Source organism: Heptranchias perlo, chromosome 15 (assembly GCF_035084215.1).
Source record: "Heptranchias perlo isolate sHepPer1 chromosome 15, sHepPer1.hap1, whole genome shotgun sequence".
Taxonomy (NCBI): domain Eukaryota; kingdom Metazoa; phylum Chordata; class Chondrichthyes; order Hexanchiformes; family Hexanchidae; genus Heptranchias; species Heptranchias perlo.
In genome coordinates, this window is record NC_090339.1 from 46,557,867 (window position 1) to 46,578,370 (window position 20,504).

A 20,504-nucleotide genomic window follows, 5' to 3' on the forward strand; every position below is an offset into this window, starting at 1 on the left:
ACTTTCTAAGTCAAAAATATAGTCATTTCAAATTTCCAGCAATTTACATATCCATAGCTTCTACCATGTAAGTAGTCTGAAATTTGACGTTTTTTGAATTATGTTTTTTTTGATAAGAAATAATGTATATATAATGATGTAATAAAATTCCATACATACCCATTTGTATTTTTTTACATTCACTTTCAGTCAAGGCCTGTAAATATTAACAACAACAACTTGCATTTATATAGCGCCTTTAATGTGGTAAAACATCCCAAGGCGTTTCACAGGAATGTTATCAAACAAAATTTAACACCGAGCCACATGAGGAGGTACTAGGACAGGTGACCAAAAGCTTGGTCAAAGAGGTAGGTTTTAAAGAGCATATTAAAGGAGGACAGAGAGGTGGAGAGGTTTATGGAGGGAATTCCATAGCTTAGGTCCTAGGCAGCTGAAGGCACGACCGTCAATGGTGGAGCGATTAAAATCGGAGATGCGCAAGAGGCAAGAATTGAAGGAGCGCAGAGATCTAGGAGAGTTTTAGGGCTGGAGGAGGTTACAGAGATAGGGAGGGGTGAGGCCATGGAGGAATTTGAAAACCAGGATGAAAATTTTAAATTCAAGGTGTTCCCGAACCGGGAGCCAATGTATGTCAGTGAGTACAGGGGTGATGGGAGAACGGGACTTGGTGCGAGTTAGGATACAGGCAGCAGAGTTTTGGATGCACTCAAGTTTATGGAGGGTGGAAGATGGGAGGCCAGCCAGGAGAGCATTGGAATAGTCAAGTCTAGAAGTAATAAAGGCACAAATGAGGGTTTCAGCAGCAGATGGGCTGAGGCAGGGGCAGATTCAGGCAATGTTACGGAGATGGAAGTGGACAGTCTTGGGGATGGAGCAGATATGTGTTGCGAACAGGTTGGTTCAGCTTCAGACCTTGGCCAGGGAGTGGGATGGAGTCGGTGGCTAGGGAACAGAGTTTGCGGCGGGGACCAAAGACAATGGGTTCGGTTTTCCCAACATTTAGTTGAGGAAATTTTTGCTCCTCCAGTTCTGAATGTCAGACAAACAGTGTGACAAATGAGAGACAGTGGATGGGTTAAAGTTAATTTATTTATGTATGATTAAAACAGTTAACTCTCATATCAACTGATAGGCCTAAGATACATTAGAGTAGATTTTCCAGTTAGTTATACCAGATTAACGGGTGTAAAAGTGTGCACTTTTGTACGCAGCAGATCCTAGCTGCCCAGCCTGGTTTCCTCCCTGCATATATTTTGCCAGCCATTTGGTTTGACAGGCATTTTTGTTACCCAGACAACTTTTGCAAAGCCTGAAATATACATTAAAGCTATCAGCAGCCTTTGTAAGTGGCTGCATCCCATTAAATTTATTGATCAATGCTTATAAGCTTTCCTTTAAGAGCTTCTGCCCCACTCTGGTTAGCTCCCAAATCTCAGGTCTACTTAAATAAAGCTGACTTTGCAAAATCAGCTGGGATCTGTACACTAGCTTTTGGGCGGGTCCTAATCATGTACTGCCTACCTAATGCCCAATTAAAGGTCCCAATGGAAAATCTAGACTACGGCATGCCATTAAAAAAAAAATCACAATTACTGAAACATTTACATTATATTTTGGATTCTACATTGCTTTGAGGAGTATAAAAGCTTGGAAATGTAACTGACCTCTGAAATCTGACTGCTTCCTTTTTTGATCTACTTTAGGGAGAACATCTGTGTGTCCCTCCCCCAATAATGTTGTTAAGGGTTTTTTTTGTCAGTTCCTGTCTATCACTAAGGTTGAGGTTACAGCTCCAGCTAGAGCTGTGAAAAAAAACAATCACAATCTGGGTATGTTGAAGTGAATAATTAACACGGCAGTGACCAGGCCGAACAATTAAATATTTTTTGACAACTGGAATCTTAAGGGTTTTTTTTCTATTGTTGCAGATCCAGATTCACGGACTTGTCATGTCGGGATTTATAGAATCCAATAAGAATTGTGATTATAATCAATACACCCACTGTCAAATTTTACTGAGAGCACAATTGTAGTCTAACTAGGAACTTAATGACTATAAAATACAGATTTTGGTCAGTGCTTTCTGTTGTGTTTAGGTTAAATTTTTGAATGATTAAATGGGGACACAGAGTTGTAATTTTTTTTGTTGCTATTTCTAGGAATTCTTGACTCAAGCAGAATTTTTTTTGATAAAGCAGTTGTATGTTTGTTAGAATCCAGCTGTCCTGGCTTCTTCATTAACTATGCCTTCCGTTGCAGGGCATTTAAGTTCTACATTAGAATTTTCCAGCTTTTTTATTTTTAACCCCTGGGGGCCGGGATTCCCATGCCTTCTACTTCACACCACGTGAGAGGAGGTGAGAAGGCCCGAAACAGCAGGAAAGTGCCTTTTATAGCACAGCTTGTGGGCTCGGAGGAGCAGGAGTGCTTCCCCCAGGCCCAACAAGCTTACCTGCAGCAACCCCCCCACCACGATCTCTGACCACTCCCCCCCCCCGATGACTACTGACCCCTCACCGATGCCCCAAAGACTCTGGACCCCCCCCCCCCCCCCCCCCCGATGACTTGGGACCCCCTCCACTGATGACTCCAGACCCCCCCCCAATGACCCCCCGACCCCAACCCCCTCCCAATGAGCACCCCCCCTCCCTTCTAAGACTTACCTGCTTGGATCCGCTTCCTTCCTTTTCTCCCCTCCGACTGACGGCCAGCCTATCAATCAGACTGGCCTGTTGGATGGGAAACCGATAAAAAAAAAGCCGTCCTTCCGGGTTTCCCGTCAGGAATTCCCCTCCCACCCCCCGCCCTCTTCCCGGCACCGTGTTAAAATTTAGGCCTATATGTTTCGGTGTTTTATTTCTTTCCTTTGAATTTTGTTTTCATTAAGGTGAGGGATATTAGAACTTCTCATTTCAGGCACCCAGTGTCAGCATTAAGCACTCCAGGTCAGGTAGAGTATGGTTGGATGCAAAATAATCAATAAGCCTCTGTTTCAACCTCAGAAGAGCAGCCCTTGCTGCAACAGTTTGACATTTTTCCCTTTCTCACATCAGCAAACTTGTGGCCTCTCTGAGTTAGATTCCGAGGATAAGCTAAATGGGGCAAATGGCCTTCCTTATCTGATTGCCAGTTTAGTGATAACTAATGCCAAAGTAGAGACGGTTTGATTCGGTGAGCCCATGCACAGTGGGTTGAGGCTGCCCAGATTCATTTCACATAGAACACTTCCATCCATTATTCTGGACTGGATTTGAATTCATGGGTGAAAGCCGCGTGTCTAACTCACTGTTAAGTGTTTTTTTATTGGAAATCTCATGTCTTTTGACAAATCCCTGATCCTTAATTGGTTGGCAGTGCTAGGTTTCAGTTATGATCTATTTCCACACTTTACCAACAACTGAGACCCGTACTCTGTATCCTGGAAGGGGGACCAAGGAGAATTATTACTTCAGCAATAAAGTGCTGATGTAATAGATGTATTGGGAAAGAATTCACAAGGGCAATGAATAAAATCATGTGTATGAGAAATGGGACACAAAAGGGGGTGAATTCAGATTATTCCTTCCCTAAAACATGACAAGAATGTGTTTCTTGGCTGTAGAAGTTCTGTGATGTTATTTAAAGACGAAAGAATTGCCGTGGTGTTGGTTGAAGGTGTTAATGATTTTATTACGGTATGTTGGATCAGGTAACAAGATTGCAGTGATATGCATTTTGTTTTCCTGCTGTAGACCAAAGGAGAACTCTCCTGGGATACACTACAGCATGTATATTTGGGAGGTGCCCAAGATATATATGTAATTCAACACATATCATCCATTATAGCTCATGTAATGTAGAATGCAGCCTTGTGACAATCTTTTGCAAATAATGCGACAAAATCTTAATTGACCCTGTCATGGAGAGTTGTGATATCCTCCCATGAATCACCTGATTTCCCAAGTGATTCACGTGAGGGTATCAAACTCTCTATGACCCAGTGAGTTCAGCACACAACCAATGTCAATTTTATATATATATATATGGATATAGTTTTTGTGTTTACTTTTTGTGCTAGTGCTTTGGAAATGGGATTTTAAAAAATATATTATTAGTTCCCAGCATCAGTGGTAAATCTAGTCTTGCTCTCAAGAGATGAGGAATGTAAGTGCTAGAGACTAGGCATGTTTCCAATTTTTCACCCAGAGTCAGTACCTAGCACAGGTCATCAGTCAGATGCAAAGTAAAGTCCTCAGTAATCTAACCAAATGATGCACCTTAACTTTTTGTGAAAAGCTTTGGGACATTTCGACACCCAGCATTGAATCACAGGTTAGAAGTCACTCCTGAATGTTATATGTTAGACCACTCACCAGGAGTTCGGTCCTTGGTTCACATTGTCAGCTGATGCTGCCATTTCTCTGTATACTGTTAGAATTGATAACATTCTAACATATCTGTCTCTTTTGCAGATTGTTTGAGACGTTACAGTCCCTATTCTGGTCAGTATTTGGTCTGTTGAATTTGTACGTCACTAACGTGAAGGCTCGGCACGAGTTCACAGAGTTTGTTGGAGCCACCATGTTTGGAACTTACAATGTCATCTCCTTGGTTGTCTTGCTCAACATGCTGATTGCCATGATGAATAACTCTTATCAGCTCATTGCAGTAAGTCAATTCTAATGCTTCTTTACAAACACAATAATTAACCAATGCATGTACCGAATAGAGATTAGGTGTACTGCTATCTGTGCAACAAAGTGTAAGAGAAAAAGACTTGCATTTATATAACACTGTGCATATCCTCATGGATAATAAGTTACTTTTTGAAGTGTACTCACTGTTGTTTTGGAAGTGAACGCAAAAAACAGCCAATTTGCAGACAGCAAGGTCTCAAATATCAATAAGGTGAATGAACAATTAATCTGTTTCAGTGGTGTTGGTTGAGGGATAATTGTTGGCCATGGATGATTTCCCTGCTCTTCTTCGAAAAAGTGCCATGTGATCTTTTACAGTTAGTCGTACATTATGACTTCCCAATTTACTGAGCTGTTTGAGGGAAGGGTGCACAGCAAAGGCCAGGTGCTGCACTGCAGAAAGGAGGTGGAGATTTGAAGTGGGAATTAAATCATGCCTCACATTGTAGTCCCTGGTTCAAAAATGGCTTTGCTGGAGGTGATGGAAACAGATTCGCTGTCACCTGCCCCTTAGTTGGAAAATGACGACACGCACACAGAGGAGCCAAATGTGAAGGATATAGATTTGAAGGATATAGATTAGGAAGGACTGGTTTATATTACAGGGCTAAAACAAAATGCCTTAGGGATTTCAATATATGCCAGAGCTTTTTAAAAATGTGTTCCTGGGATGTGGGCAGTGCTGGCTGTGGAAGGTGAAACAGCGCAACCCACAGCTGATCTCTGATCCTTGCTGAGTCCGTTGATCTCAGCTAGGACATCAGTAAAGACATTAAAATTGGCAGAAATCCCTGCTCAGGGGAGAGAATATTGGCCAGGGTTTCCACTCCTCTTTGCAGCCCCTGCAGGAAGTGCACGTGCAGTTCCCATGTAAGGTCAGGAGCAGACTCACTGTGATGCCTTCTGTAGTTAGATAGTCTGCTGACACTCACTATCATGACTCACAAATGGCCACTTGTGCGAGACACCAGAGGGTGTCCTGTGCCTGTGGAACTGCACCCCAATTGAGGGAGTCACCAATTTCAGGAGAGAATGAGAGGAGAGAAAAATATAAAAGGGTATGAGGATAGGGCTGGGGAATGGGATTAAATGGAAAGCTCTTTCAGGGAGCCGGCACAGGCACAGTGAGCCGACTGGCCTCCTTCTGTGTCCCATAAAATGCTATAGTTCTCAAACTGGAGAAATAAAAGGGAAAGAAATTGATGTGCAACTGATATAGCAAAGTTCACAGCTAATATCTTACAATACAAAATACATAGCTGGTATCTCATGCTACACAGATAATATCATACAGTAAATGGCTAGTATGTGATGATACAAATTTCATAACTACTACCTTACCTTGTTCAGTTAATATAGAATTCACACTTGCTTTCTTACAAAACAAATTACATAGTTCACATTTTACAATGCCATCTATTTATAATGTGTAGCTAATCTCATACAATGATACACAGTTCAAATCATGCATACAGCTAACTGTACGCTTGCTGTTTGCAACAAGCTAATCAGTGATAAGAGAGAAAACAGAAGATATGTACCGTTTGTGGCACAGAGAGAAAATGTGGGGAAATCAAGTTCCATTTGTCTATTTTCGAAGCTTCAGCTTAGATTCAGTACTACCAGAGTCACAGCACATGACATTATTTCACAGAACACGCTATTTCTGCAGTTCTCCTTGAAGGCCAATGACATTTTAAAGGAAAATGAAAAACTAGACATTTGGGCAAGAATTCTAATCATGTGCTTCTGAATCATTGAAGATTGTATCTGTCAGTTGAAAGCCCTAGCACTGTGTAGATCAGTGCTAGCATCTTCCTCTGTACCTTTCTGTGACATTTAAACAAAAAATAATCAGAATCAGGCCACAAAATAATGAGCTTGGTATTTGAATCTTGATCTGATCTAGAAATACAGATTTGAATTACAATGCAAAGTTTAAAATCTGCAGAATAAAGACACCACAGACAGCAGAGAGCACATAATGCAGAGAGACACACTATAGGCACTGGGAATCACAGACAGAAAAACTACAGTCACCAGGAATCACAGATAATGGACAGAGATACTACAATCACCAGGCATCACAGACAGCAGGCACAGGCACTACAGTCACCAGGAATCTCTCACAGCAGGCAGAAACACTACAGTCACCATTAATCACAGACAACAGACAGAGACACTACCGTCACCAGGATTCACAGACAGCAGACCGAAGCACTACAGTCGCCAGGAATCACAAACCGCAGGCAGAGACACTACAGTCACCAGGAATCACAGACAGCAGATACACTACAGTCACCAGGAATCACAGACAGCAGGCAGAGACACTACAGTCACCAGGAATCACAGACAGCAGGCAGAGACACTACAGTCATCAGGAATCACAGACAGCAGATACACTACAGACACCAGGAATCACAGACAACAGGCAGAGACACTACAGTCATCAGGAATCACAGACAGCAGATACACTACAGACACCAGGAATCACAGACAGCAGATACACTACAGTCACCAGGAATCACAGACAGCAGGCAGAGACACTACAGTCACCAGGAATCACAGACAGCAGGCAGAGACACTACAGTCATCAGGAATCACAGACAGCAGATACACTACAGACACCAGGAATCACAGACAGCAGAGAGAGACACTACAGTCACCAGACAACATAGGTAACAAAAAGAGAGCGACAATTAAGATTTGTTCTTCATCACCTGTGTCTTTGATCCACTTGCAGGACCATGCCGATATTGAATGGAAATTTGCCAGGACGAAGCTTTGGATGAGTTATTTTGATGAAGGTGCAACTCTTCCACCTCCTTTCAACATCATCCCCAGCCCAAAGTCCGTCTGGTACCTCTGTAAATGGTTGCACGCTCAGATCTGTCCAAGCAGAGATTCAGAGAATGAGCAAAAGAAGCATGAGAATCTCAGAGAATTTACAGTATGAAATCTCATCTTTTTTACATTTTCCATCAAGTTTCATACTAACCAACAATTCACTTTTCGCTTCCCTCTCAGTGTTGTGCAAATATTTATGCGCTATAGTTGTCAGAAGTACACAAGAACTGGAGGAGGTGAATTCAGTCAATTAAGATACGCTCAGTCTGTACTGGTGCCAATATACATCCTGTAATTGAAAAGTGTGGGCCTGGAGAAAGGCCCACACTTTCCATGGCAAAATCTCACAGTTGGAGTAGGAAATCAAGGGTTGGGTCTGGGAAAGGAATGCCCTAGTTAAGCCTACAGACTTGGTTCCATTTACCTATGGTTAGCCAGCTCTCACAGGAGATTAAATAATTAGGGTAGAATCCATGACAGGCAAGGTTGTAGAGTACATGTGCCGTGTAAGGATTGGACTTGATTGGCCAAATAGCCCTTTCTTAGTCCATCGTGGTTGCCAAACCTCTTGGATTGACCTGGATTCTCTAGGAATTGAAGATTAATCTCGAGGACACTGCTGCGAGCAACCCGGGAGAAAAAGCATCGGGGCATTAAAAAAAAGTGGCTGTTTTTGGCAAGTAGAGCCCTTGCCCCTTAGGGGTATAAACCAGCTCTGCATCATGTTAAATTCTTTTTTGAACACCTCTCCCTGATCTTCTGTTGTTTTACCCATTAACAAATTTGCCCAGTTTACTGTGGACAGTCTCTGTCTCATCCTGTTGAAGTCGGCCTTACCTAAATTTAAAATCTTAGTAGCTATTACGGGTTTCTCCCTTTCAAACACAACAATTGAACTCGATCATATTATGATCGCTGTTAGATAAATGTTCATGCATTGTCAGACTGTTAACTAAATCTGGCTCATTACTCATTATTAAATGTAATATGGCCTGCTCCCTTATTGGTTCTAGGACAGTCTTGACCATCTTGCAGCCACGTTTCAGTAATGGCTACCATGTCGTACCCTCTAAGTTGAATTTGCGCCCGCAATTCTTTCAATTTGTTCCTTATATTCTGGCGTTTTTATAAAGGACACTTACTTGGGCCACAGCCTGTCTTTCTGCTCTAATGTTGTTTTCCTCACACATTTCTTATTTCTCTCTCTTGCTTTAATTACTTTACATCTTTTAGTTTTCCCTATAGCTGTAGTGCATAAAGCATAATTTCTGACTATCACTCTATCTCTTCCTTTTCATTTATTTTAGAATTATTATTTATACTACCTTTTCCACCCGAGCCATCCCCCCATTTACTAGTTTGTGGCTGCCCTATTTATCCTTTCTGTTAGGACCCTGGTCCCAGCCCAGTTCAGGTGGAGCCTGTCCAAACAGTACAGTTCCTTCCTGTCCCAATACTGGTTCCAGTGTCCCATGAAATGAAACCCCTCTTTCCCACACTGCTCCTTCAGCCACGATTTCACCTCCTTAATCTGCTTATCCCTACACCAATTTGAACATGGCTTGGGTAATAATCTAGAGATTATAACCCTTGAGGTCCTGTTTTTTAATTTAGCTCCTAGTACTTTCTGAACAGGATCTCTTGCCTACCCTTTCCTTTGTTGTTGGTCCCAACATGGACCACAACGACTGGATCCTCCCCCTCCCTCTCCAAAATCCTTTCAAGCCGGTTTGAGATGTCCCTCACCCTGGCACCAGGTAGGCAACATACCATGTAGGACTCTCGATCCTGCTTACAAAGGATACTATCTGTCCCCCTGATTATTGAATCTCCTACAACTACCACATCATGCTTCTCCTCCTCCTGCTCCAAGGTGCCTTAGTCAGCATTCTGGCTGTTCTTCTGACAGTCTTTATCCTTACCTTCACAGGTAGCAAGTACATTGTACCTGTTGGATACGATCAGTTTCTGCTATTTCCTTCTTCTCTTCTCACCTGGATTTCCCTGAACACTATCGGTCACACGAACCTCGTTCTGATCCTGTATCTCTCTACAAGGTGTGACCGAGGTCTGGAGCAAACTATCCAGATACCCCTCCCCCTCTTTTATGTGTCGGAGTGTCTCCAACTCGCACTCCAGTTCAATGACTTTGAGCTGGAGAGATTCGAGATGTGTTCGCTCAGGACAGTCTCGCTGTTCACAAACTCCCACATACTGCAGTCCCGACACACAACCTGCTCTGCCATATCTTAGTCTATATTTATTTATAGATAATTACCTTTTAGTCTGTTTTGGTTTTGTTGCTTTTTTAAAAAATTTAAATTTTTTAAATTTAGCACCTCCTTCCTCCTCTACACCCACTCTCATCAAATTCTCAAGGGGAAAAAAGGCTGTTTGACCAAGAGTCAAGAATCATCCAATCTGGTAACAAAGAGTCTGTTTGTTTCCCAATTGGCATAGGCCACGATGATGGATATGTTGGGCGACCAATGAGGGAAGCGTGGGGCGGGGCAGTTGGAGGCAGGAGGTCATGTGATGAAACCTCCACGAATACGGCCAACCAGAGTTGGCAACCCTTTGTTACATGCTTTCCGGTATAGTGGATAGGCTCACATTGCTTTAAGATGTTTATATAGCCTAGTTAATGTGTTAAAGGATAACTCCAGGAGTAAAATATTGGCATTGATAGGCACTCATCATCCAACACCTCCCCGGTTCAATCAAAAAAACCAGAAAGTTAAGTTTTCTGATTGCACGCTCCTGTAACAGAGCCTTGTTCACCAGGAGTGCATATCAGGAAATCAGGCAGGTCAAGTCCATGATATTCCATCCAAGTTTATTCTGGAACTTTTACATCTCAAAACAGCTGGATTTGCTGAACTCTGTATTCTTGCATTTTGGTCTGACAACGGAGGATGCAACAGTATCCAGACAATCCGTCTACTGATGCCATTGAGATCAATCACTTCAGAGAATCCTGCACATGTATTTTTCTCCATTTCTGCCGAGTATTTACCTTTGTGAAATACTCAGCAAAGACGTAAATGAAAATCCACATGCTGTTCGATGGCTCAGTGGCTAATTGCACTGCCATTTCGGGTGCAGACCATGCAAAGAAGGTGGCTCCAAGTTCAATCCCTGTCTGTGCTGAGCCAGCTAATCTCTGCCAGGACAACAATGTGTGGGCGACAGCTGGCTCCTGAGCTAGTTGTTGGAAAGAAACACGGCAGGGTTCCTACTGCTGATTGCTCTCTAGTGACGCCCTACTGCAAGGTGCATGTACGCGGACATCAAGTGAGGATATGATCAAGCTTCAATCTTAATATGATCCCCTCCCCCCTCGCCCCCAAATGGTTGAATAACCTGCCATCATTCACTATCTGAGCTCACAAATGAACAATTACCATATCAATTAGATACCAAAGATGCCAGTGTGTATGGAACCATAGCCCAGCAATTAAGAATTACCATATCAATTAGGTACCAAAGATGCCAGTGTCTATGGAACCATAGCCCAGCATAGGTCAGAAATGGAGGGGAGAAGATGAAAAAAAACACAGAAAAATCCACACAGTCCATGAGGGAATCTGCTTGGCTAATGTTATGATGTGGAGATGCCAGTGATGGACTGGGGTTGACAATTGTAAACAATTTTACAACACCAAGTTATAGTCCAGCAATTTTATTTTAAATTCACAAGCTTTCGGAGGCTACCTCCTTCCTACCTCGTTCACCTGAGGAAGGAGGTAGCCTCCGAAAGCTTGTGAATTTAAAATAAAATTGCTGGACTATAACTTGGTGTTGTAAAATTGTTTACAATTGGCTAATGTTAGTCCAGTATGTCCACTCCGTCATTCTCATCATAAAATTAATGAACAGAAAGCTTCATGTTGGAACCCAACAAATAGATTGATTTTCAAAAGTATTAAAAAAATACATTGCAGATAATCCAATGGTGAGCACCTGCCACTGACAGTACTGTCGTGTTGACTTTCTTTCCCTTTAAGTGGCTGGAGATTTACTTGACACAGGACGGAGTCTGACAGAGGATAGATATCTGATCTTCACTCTTGCCAACTCTTTGTTGGCCTGGATACTCTAACACTACTGAGTTCCAGTTACTGTGAAATTCTGTATGTTTTTAATGTGAATTTATAAACTATTGATAAAATATATTGAGCATCATAATTTTTATTTGCCCTTCATTCATTGGAATATTATAGAAGTGATTATAGCATTGATCACATAAGAACATTATAATAATGCTAATAAGGACCCCAGCAAGTTTTAGAAACAGAGCCAAATATGCCCCAAAAGGTTATCCTTTTTTGATAAATCAATCCCAGTAATGTGCCTTTTCACCATAGGGGAGATTTTAACTCTCTCTGCTCAGTGGATATGGGGCAATAGCGGAGTTAAAATCAAGGTGGTCAACTTATCATCCCGCTCCCAGTCTGCCATAATTTTTCCAGGTATCTCACGCTGGATGGCCCAGGGGTTGCCTAAATCAGACGGGAGCCTTATTAATCTATGCAAATCGGGGTCTTTTAACCTACCTAGGTTGCCAATGCAATTTTAATGGCCTATTGGGCGGAGCATGCACTGTGGATGATCCATTCAGTAAAACCGAGTAGTGAAGAGGAATAGGCCTCTTTACTAAGGCTGGAGACATGTTGAAAATCATATTCTTAAATCTGCAGTTTCATAGCCTCTGTGGTTGTTATGCTCTGTGTGAAGAACTGGAGCAAACAGAGATAGAGGAACAGAAGCATCTCCCTTCCTCTGCAGAAATGAGGCACGTACTCCCCGACAGTTTTCCATTTTTGGGACATCTCTGAGGCTGATGGGATGACAGGAATTTTGTTGACATTTGTGGTGGTCATGAAAGTATTTAACCCTGTTAATTCCAGTCTATTTATTTTTCAATTTTAGTTTCACTGCCATCAAAGCATGTATGAACCCTCAGCTACAGTATCCACTGTTGTGTTTTCTCGATAAATGAATTTCTGAAAACGATTTTCTTCTTTCAGGAACGTCATGCAGATGACTTGATCCAAAACCAGCACTACCAGGTATGCTAACCAGTCAGTATCACAGAGAAATCACTTCAAATCAACTCACATAATTGCAAATCCCACTCAGAATTAAAATCCTTCTACAAAACCATTCTGTTCACAGTGTTCTTTTTTAATCTCTAGCCTCTGATCCTTCTCTCTGTCGGTCTTTACTCTCACTATTTTATGGATATCATTACAGTCAGTGTTTGTCTGAACTTTCCTTTCTTGTTCCTCCTATATTTCCAAAATGCCATTCTGCATGCCTTTTCTGCATTCTCACTGTTGAAATCAAGGCTCAGTGCACCAACTCCTATTGTAACTCACTGAGCTATGTCAAATGCCATAGTCATGGACAGTTTGCTAAGGCACACCACCAATGATCATATTGTTCTGGCTAAAATTTTAGATTATAGTCAATTAAAGCCCAGCACCCATACCCATACTACAAATCATGGCATCTGTGTCGTTTTCATGGCTACAGATCGAGCCCAAACATCCTTACTAAATAACTTGAATAAAAAGTGCTGGCTATATCATTATTGATGGTTAGGTGGAATTCTTGAAAAGGCTGAGGTTCAATTTTCAATATTACGTGGGCAATACATGCACTCCATTATCACAGAGCAATTTCAGTGCTGTTGCTTCTAGTTCTTAAGATTTGTTCTTGGGAACTCTTTGGGATTTGTCAGTGGAAAATGATAGTAGAGAAAATACTAAATATCCACAGTAGGTTACAACTGTTGTAAGTTCGCTGCTACCTCAGGGAATGCATCCTTTGTATCAGTGGATTATTCAGTGTAAAAAAAAGTTGTTAAATTTCATCTTGTGTTTATAAAGTTTAGTGAATGTCATTTAACACAGGAATGGAAAATTCTACTTAGCAATTTACAGCAGCCATTTCTTTCTCCATCATTTCGTTCTCTCTTGAGTAAAACTCTCTATCCTTTCCCATTTAATTTTTGTTTTCCTTCCCTGTTTAGTTCCACCTTTGACTCACTCAACACCCTCCCCCATGGGGTGGGCTGTAATTTCATATCTTACTTCCCCACCATGTAGTGCTTTACTGTACAAGCTCAATGCACTGTGCCATCGAGCTGTCCTGGTATTCTTTTCAGAAAGTATGGACGTAGCTTCCAATAATTTTGGCTTTCACTAAAGGAGCTAAAAATATGGGGAGCTTTTATTGGAATTTGCAAACCAGACAGCTGCTTCTCTTACTGCAAGTCAGTTCCTTCAACTTTTGCTTCTTATACATCACAGGGTGGCGCATTGGATTTAAGAACATAGGAACAGGAGTAGGCCATTCAACCCCTCCAACCTATTCTTCCATTCAATTAGTTTATGGCTAATCTGTTCCTTCACTTCATTTACCTGCCTTGGCTCCGAATTCCTTGATACCCTCCCCTAACAAGAATGTATCAATCTCAGCTTTGAAAATTATATTTGACCTACCTCCACAGCTTTTCGGAGAAGAGATTTCCAGATTTCCACTCTACTTTGTGTGAAAAAGTGTTTCCTGATTTCACTCCTAAATGGCCTACCTCTAATTTTAGGATTATGCCCCACCATTGTTCTGGATTCCCCAACAGAAGAAATAGTTTCTCTGTATCAACCCTATTGAATCCATTTATTATTTTAAAGACCTCAATTAGATCACCCCTCAAATTTCTAAACTCAAGGGAATACAAACTTAGGTTATAAAACCTGTCCTCATAATTTAACCCTTTAAGCCCTGGTATCATTCTGGTGAATCTGCACTATACACCATCCAAGGCCAATATATCTTTCCTGAGGTTCGGTGCGCACATTATCCTTTAATCTTAGATCAGACCAGACTAATGGGATGGAGGCTTCCTCTCTCTGCAGCTGGAAGGATCCTATGTGAGCAGTGTGAACTTTGTTCTCAGGGACAGCACAAAACTGTTCAAAATACAATACAAATTGCCACTAGATTGTCAGTCTCTTTCAGAGCAGCCACAAAGATGACTAGTGTGGGAGGTATAAATATCACACTGCTACAGTAGGGGATATTTTTGTTGGGGTAAAGCAGAGCGAGATTTATTTGCAGCTGGACTATGTTGTACTTAACCTGAGAATGCTTCATGTTGACCCTGTATCAAGAGTGGATAAATATTCTCCAAAGATATATTTGAAAATTAAAAGATAAATAAAATGACTCGCATTCATACAGCGCTTTTCACGACCTCAAGGTGTCCCAAAGTGCTTTACAGCCAATGACGTACTTCTGAAGTGTAGTCACTGTCGTAATGTAGGAAAAGAGGCAGCCAATTTGCGCACAGCAAGGTCGCACAAACAGCAACGAGATAATGACCAGATAATCTGTTTTAGTGAGGAATAAATATTGGTCAGGACATCGGGGCGAACTCCCCTGCTCTTCATATCATAGTATCATCATAAGTACAGCACAGGAGGAGGCCATTCAGCCCATCGTGCCCATGTCAACACTTTGAAAGAGCTATCCAATTAGTCCCATTCCCCTGCTCTTCCCCCATAGCCCTGTAAATATTTTCCCTTCAAGTAATTATCTAATTCCCTTTTGTAAGTTACTATTGAATCTGCTTGCATCACCCTTCAGGCAGATCATTACAACTCGCTGCATAAAAAATTGTTTCCTCATGTCACCTCTGGCTCATTTGCTGATCATCTTAAATCTGTGTCCTCTGGTTACCAACAGTACTGCCACTGGAAACAGTTTCTATTTATTTATTCCATCAAAACCATTCATGACCTTGAACACCTCTATCAAATCTCCCCTTAACCTTCTCTGTTCTAAGGAGAACAACCCCAGCTTCTCCAGTCTCTCCACATAATTGAAGTCCCTCATCCCTGGTACCATTCTAGTAAATCTCTTCTGTACCTTCTTCATGGCCTTGACATCCTTCCTAAAGTGTGGTCCCCAGAATTGAACACAACACTCCAGCTAAGGCCTAATCAATGTTTTATAAAGGTATAACATATACCCTCCATACCCAAGTCCAAATCATTAATATATATCAATAAGAGCAGTGGTCCTAATTATGACCCCTCCAGTCTGAAAAACAACGGTTCACCACTATTCTCTGCTTTCTGTTCCTTGGCCAGTTTTGTATCCACGCTGCCACTATTCCTTTAACCCCATGGGCTTTAATTTTGCTAACAAGTTTATTGTGTGGTACTTTATCAAATGCCTTTTGAAAGTCCATATACACAACATCAACCACACTACCCACATCAACCCTCTCCGTTACTTCATCAAAGAACTCAATCAAGTTAGTCAAACACGATTTTCCTTTAACAAATCCGTGCTGACTTTCATTTATTAGCCCATACTTTCACACTTTGCCAAGTGTCAATTAATTTTGTCCTGGATTACTGTCCCTAGAAGTTTCCCTACCACTGATGTAATAGATCCCATGGCACATTTAAAATAGTGCCATGGGGATCTATTATGTCCAGCTGAAAGGACAGACAGGACCTCAGTTTCACGTCTCCTCTGAAAGACAGCACTTCCGACAGTGCAGCACTCTCTCAGAACTACACTGGACCGTCAAGGTCTCTGGAGTGGGAAATATAGCCATGACCTTCTAACTCAGAGGAGGGAGTGCTACCAACTGAGCCACAGCTGATACCAAATGTAGGTTCCAAGACGAGCAAGTAAGTAGGAATATATGTGCCTCTATGGCAGCATAAGCCAGCAGGAGACTGCACTACAGCCCCAGTATTGGCAAGGCATTATATTCTGAAGTTGGCATCACTAAAAAGACATCACAAGGTCCTTATAGATGAGGAAGGCCATTTGGCCCATCTTAAATTGTTCATCTAGAAAGACTCTACTGTGCCTCAGACAAATCGTGTCTGACTAATCTGATTGAGTTACTTGGTGAAGTATCAGACAGGGTTGATGAAAGTAGTGCAGTAGATATACAAATGGACTTTCAAAAGACATTTGCTAAAGTATTCATTACAGATTTATTCGGAAAATAGAAGCACCTGGGATTAAAGGGACAGTGATAACTTGGGTATATAATTTGCTAAGGGATAAGAGGCAGAGGGTAGTGGTGAATGAGTGTTTTTCTGACTGGAGAGAAGTAGGCATTGGGGTCCCCCAGGGATCGGTATTCGGACTATTGCTTTTCTTGTTATATATAAATGACCTGGGCTTGGGTATAGGGAGCACAATTTTGAAGTTTGCAGATGATACAAAACTTAGCAACATAGTAAATAGTGAGGAGGATAGTAGCAGACTTCAGGAGGCCATAGACAGACTGGTGAAATGGGCTGACACATGGCAGATGCAATTTAATGCGGATAAGTGTGAAGTGATGCGCTTTGGGAGGAACAACATGGAGAGCAGTATAATCTAAATGGTACTATTTTGAGGGGGTGCAAGAGCAGAGCGATCTGGGGGTGCATATCCACAAATCTTTGAAGGTGTCAGGGCAAGTTGATGAGGCAGTTAAGAAAGTATATGGGATACTTGGCTTTGTAAAATAGGGGCATTGAATACAAAAATAAGGAAGTTATGCCAAACCTTTACAAATCACTGGTTAGGCCTCAGCTGGAGTATTGTGTACAATTCTGGGCACCACACTTTAGGAAGGATGTCAAGGCCTTGGAGAGGGTACAGAGGAGGCTTACCAGGATGATACCAGGGATGAGGGACTTCAGTTATGTGGAGAGATTGGAGAAGCTGGGTTGTTCTCCTTAGAGCAGAGAAGATTAAGGGGAGACCTAGTAAAGGTATTCAAAATAATGAGGGGTTTTGATAGGGAGAAACTGTTTCTACTGGCAAATGGGTCAGTAACCAGAGGTCAGAAATTTAAAATAATTGGTAAAAGGACTAGAGGGGAAATGAGGAGAATTTTTTTCTCACAGGGCTGTTAAGATCTGGAACGCAATACCTGAAAGGAAGCAGATTCCATAAGAACTTTCAAAAGGCAATTGAAGAGGACTAATTTGCAGGGCTGTGGTGAATAAGCTGGTGTCGGATTAAATTGGATAGCTCTTTCAAAGAGCTGGCACATGCACGACAGGCTGAATGGCCTCCTTCTGTGCTGTAAGATTCTATGATTGCTGCATCTAATTATTTCTCAAATAATTTTAGGCTTCTTGCCTCGGTCACTCTGCTCAGAAGTCTATTAATTGTTGGTCACTCTCTGAGTGAAGAATTTCCCAATACAGTTCTAAAATTATTTACTAGTTGGTACCTGCGTCACTTGTCCTACTCTCACAATTTAATTTAAAGTAGTATTTTGGATTATCATTTTCCATGTTGTTTACTGACTTATATACCTCTATACGATCACCTCTCCGAAGCCGCCTTTTCAGGCTCAAAAGCCCAAGTTCCTTCAGTTTTTCCTCATAACCTATTCCTTGGCACAAGGCATCTGCTCTTTTTACTGTTTCCAGCACTTGAGTGTCCACCTTGTTGCTCAGTGACCAAAACTGAACACGGTGCTCGAGGTACAGCATTACACAGTTTGACTTGTGTTTACACATGAATTTATTGAGATGGAGCCAATTCTATAGCAATTAGTGCAGCATGGTAAATGGGCTGTAATTTCTTGTTTGACATTATTTGCAAACACTCTTATGCTGTTTAAAGGGGGACTGTCTTCATCAAGAAGAAAAAGCTTTGCCAAATTTTGATGTTTCACCAAAAACTTGAGCTGGGTGGCTCAATTGAAGTGTGTTATTGCATGGTAAAGATGTCATCAGATTGCTGTCACAGAACTTTGCCATGAAAATGATACTCGACTCTCTGTTGATGAAGCCAATGTCTCTTTAAGGGCACATTTACACGACAAGTTTAATATCAATGCAAAGCAGTTTTGGCTTTGCACCACTAAACTTATGTAGCATGAATCAGGTGTTAAGGGCTAAATGGACGCTAAATGGAGTGACACCCTGCTCCAGGGACTCTCGCTGTCCATTACTCCAGTGAATCCAATTCGAACTGAAATTACACTAACTGTGGTGTTAGTACAAATTGAAACTGCTTTGCACAGTCACTACAGTTGAAGTATAAATACACCCAAAATATATAAGGGTAGAAATTACTGTTGACAATTTTAGATATGGACTTAATATACACATATCAAATTTCTCTCTCCACTATTTTCACAGAAGCATTATTTTGATGGGTTAGTGATGGGAAGAATTTGGCAAGAATGTGTTCAGCATTTGGACAATAACATTGATCAGTTTTACTTAAACTGATTGTGTCAGATAAAACCCACAATATTCCTAGTTTGAAACTGCTCAGTTTTTCTAAAATTTCAGCTTTAATATAAACTCAAAAATGTATACTTAATTCAATTTTTCTTGCATAGAAATTGGGAGAAATTCATTCATTTTACTACTGAATTTCACTTTTTTTTAAAGTTGAAAAATTCTCAGTAAATTTAAGCAAAAAATAAAAATTGTAAATGAAGTCTACAAGTAACACATTTATAATGGATAGGGGGTATCTGTATGTTGGAGGAGGGGGTTAAATATTAAAATAAAGCTAGAGCCTTAATGTAAGAAAATAAATAGGGACTGCCCATTATCCAGAGCTAAAAGAGCAATGCAATCTTTTTCATCACAATGAAAACATGTGCAAGTGATGTGATGACATTTTCACATGATTGAGGTACATTAAATATCAAGTCGAGTGTATACATAGCACTTCAGATTGAAGATGGTGCCCCTTTAAATGTAGAAAGTTTATCTGCTTAATATTGTTAACAATGCAACTAATGGCTTGAATTAGTTACAGTAACAACCAAAGTGAAATAATGTACAATAATTGCATTGTTCCTTTTCATCTGGTAGGAGGTTATTAAAAATTTAGTGAAAAGATACGTTGCAGCTATGATCAGAAGTGCCAAAACTGATGAAGGACTTACAGAAGAGAATTTTAAGGTAAACATGGCACTTGCTTCAGTGGGTCTTATTTTCTGGTATTATTTTGATCATCATCTTCAAGGGGATAGATTTAAATACATTTGTTGTTTGTTCTGTACTCAGATTCACTGTGAATTTGATAGAGACAACCCAAAGTGGCATAAAAAGCAATTTGGATTCATCCAGAAATTCATTCTCTTTTTCTCTTGCAAATAACTTGACCCATTCACTTCTGAATCAGCACGCAGCTCAACAAGACCTGGCTCCAGAGCAGATTTCATCCATGGACTTCTTTGCTTCTGTATGGAAGCACCTCTTACAGCCTCTTTGCATTATATGACTACCATCAACACCAGCCGAGATTTCAACAACACTGGAATGTAATTGAGGTTGTACTGCAGCCTCTGGAGTTGTGGAGACCCAGCTGAAGGGGTGTTTCTCTGGGCTTCTGAGGGCAGCAGTGGCTGTTGCAATATCTTGCAGTTTTCTGCTTGCATGGAGTTATTCCAGCCATCAGGGATGGTATGAAGCAGAAATGTTGCTGCCTGTGCTGTGGAATCCAATCCACAATGTAAGTGGACAGATTCCAGGACATTGAGTGCCCTAGCATTTCGCAGAGCCATTTCTACATGAAGCAGCTCTGTAATAAAAAGCAGATATTAACTCAAGTATTCATTTTTCCCCATTCATGGGTCATCTCCGACACCTATGATGCCATAACAAATTTAAAGAAAAATATACAAAAATATCTATGGCTGATCACATGTAAATCTTTTTAACCATTTGTGCTTTATTTAATTTCAATGCCCTGGTATCATAGGCGACAGTGAATTGATGATGGGAACAGTAGAAGCATTCAAGTGCATAGATTGTAAATTTTGTCATCTGGCACTTTGTACGCAGAAGCTTAAATGCTGAATTAACCATCACTGCCTGCACTAGGGTTGCTGGACACAAACTAGGCTAATCAGAAATCTTTGTGGACCCTGGTACAATATCTCCATGTGTTTGTGTGCTTCCGGCAAGTACCAGG

The 20,504-nt window shown here is 41.2% G+C and overlaps 1 protein-coding gene across 1 annotated transcript in view; it reads left to right on the top strand.

The window, feature by feature from the left end:
- The window catches only part of LOC137332747 (short transient receptor potential channel 5-like), a 70,084-nt gene that overhangs the window by 47,889 nt on the left and 1,691 nt on the right, over window positions 1-20,504 (top strand). The window contains exons 7-10 of the mRNA XM_067996684.1: window positions 4,455-4,650; window positions 7,423-7,629; window positions 12,557-12,598; window positions 19,400-19,489. Of these exons, the coding sequence (XP_067852785.1) occupies window positions 4,455-4,650; window positions 7,423-7,629; window positions 12,557-12,598; window positions 19,400-19,489 (535 nt within the window). The remainder of the gene's footprint in view (window positions 1-4,454; window positions 4,651-7,422; window positions 7,630-12,556; window positions 12,599-19,399; window positions 19,490-20,504) is intronic.